Raw genomic sequence first — 1,156 nt, 5'->3', positions numbered from 1 at the left:
TGTTTTAATCCCTTCGGCCACCTTTTAATTTGATACCAGTCAAACATACCGTTAGTGGTGTGCTTTATTCTTATGCCTAATGCCACAGACCCGGTAAGGGAGAGCTCACGTTACAGAAGACGATTGCCACCATGGGTCCCCTCTGCCGTGCTCAGGGAACCAGGCAGAGACGGATCGCTGCTGTTGAAAACCGCGCTTGCCCACTTGCGTTTCAGCGCAAATATCTCTCTGCCGGGCAAAATTACTACAGTTGCCTTTCCGCTACTGACAGAACGGGACATTAGATAAAAAAAAACCAACCCAACAGTGGTACCCTGCTTCTTTCCTGAGGCTCTGTTCTTAGAAAATGAATTAGCAGTATCTAGGTTTTTTGTTTGGTGGGGTTTTTTTAAGGGAGAGTCCAAATGGGGACACCCAAGTTCATTCACTGTATCCTCTCTCATCTCTCTTGTGCCCCACGGTCTTCTCCATGCTCTCCTGTCAATCAGCACCTCTCGATGCAGAATCAGGTCCCTCTCTGGTCTTCCTCACATGAGAAAACAGTGCCGATTTCATTAAAGCAAAAAAAGCCAGCATGGCCAAAATGAGTTCAAGCGTTTCCAAAAGTTCCGCGCCGGCATGCCTTGCACAGTTTGACTCAGTCCACGCTCTAGATGCTCCAGCCAAATGGGCACGCTTGCCCTGGCTGAAGGGTCCCCCTGTGAAAGGTTAAAATTCCTGCCACACCTCCCGGGTAGGCAGAAGGAGATAAGGGGCAGATAACGGGAATGGCCGGGCATTTCCTGCAGCCACCCTCCCACTGGAGCTGTGGGAGCTGCCTTCGCTGCCTTTGGCCCATTCCCCGGGCGACGTGTTTGGTCCTGCCCGGCGGTAGTTCGCGGGCAGAGAGGCACCTTAGGACTTACACGCACGCAGCACCTAAGCACGCGCGTTTAGTTTCACGCATGTAAGTAATAAAAATAGCTGAGAGAGGGAGGTAAATATACCGAAGACGAAATGTATAAAGTTTTAAACCACATTAAGATGTTACAAGATAGGAGAAGGTGGAAAATACGCGAAGGGCGTATGGACATCGGCACGTAGGTACGTATGGCTTCCGAGGCTCTCGGCGCGGGGGAGGCGCCAGGCTCCCGGCCCTGGCCCCGGTCCCGGCCCC

At 52.1% G+C, this 1,156-nt stretch overlaps 1 protein-coding gene across 1 annotated transcript in view; it reads left to right on the top strand.

Annotated features, from left to right (window-relative positions):
* Nucleotides 1-574: 574 nt before the first annotated feature.
* IL6 (interleukin 6) overlaps nucleotides 575-1,156 on the top strand; it is a 4,091-nt gene continuing 3,509 nt past the window's right edge. The window contains exon 1 of the mRNA XM_035894066.1: nucleotides 575-707. Within this exon, the coding sequence (XP_035749959.1) occupies nucleotides 575-707 (133 nt within the window). The remainder of the gene's footprint in view (nucleotides 708-1,156) is intronic.

Source organism: Egretta garzetta, unplaced genomic scaffold, assembly GCF_000687185.1.
Source record: "Egretta garzetta isolate BGI_Z169 unplaced genomic scaffold, ASM68718v1 scaffold94, whole genome shotgun sequence".
Taxonomy (NCBI): domain Eukaryota; kingdom Metazoa; phylum Chordata; class Aves; order Pelecaniformes; family Ardeidae; genus Egretta; species Egretta garzetta.
This window is presented reverse-complemented; position numbering and strand designations above follow the sequence as displayed.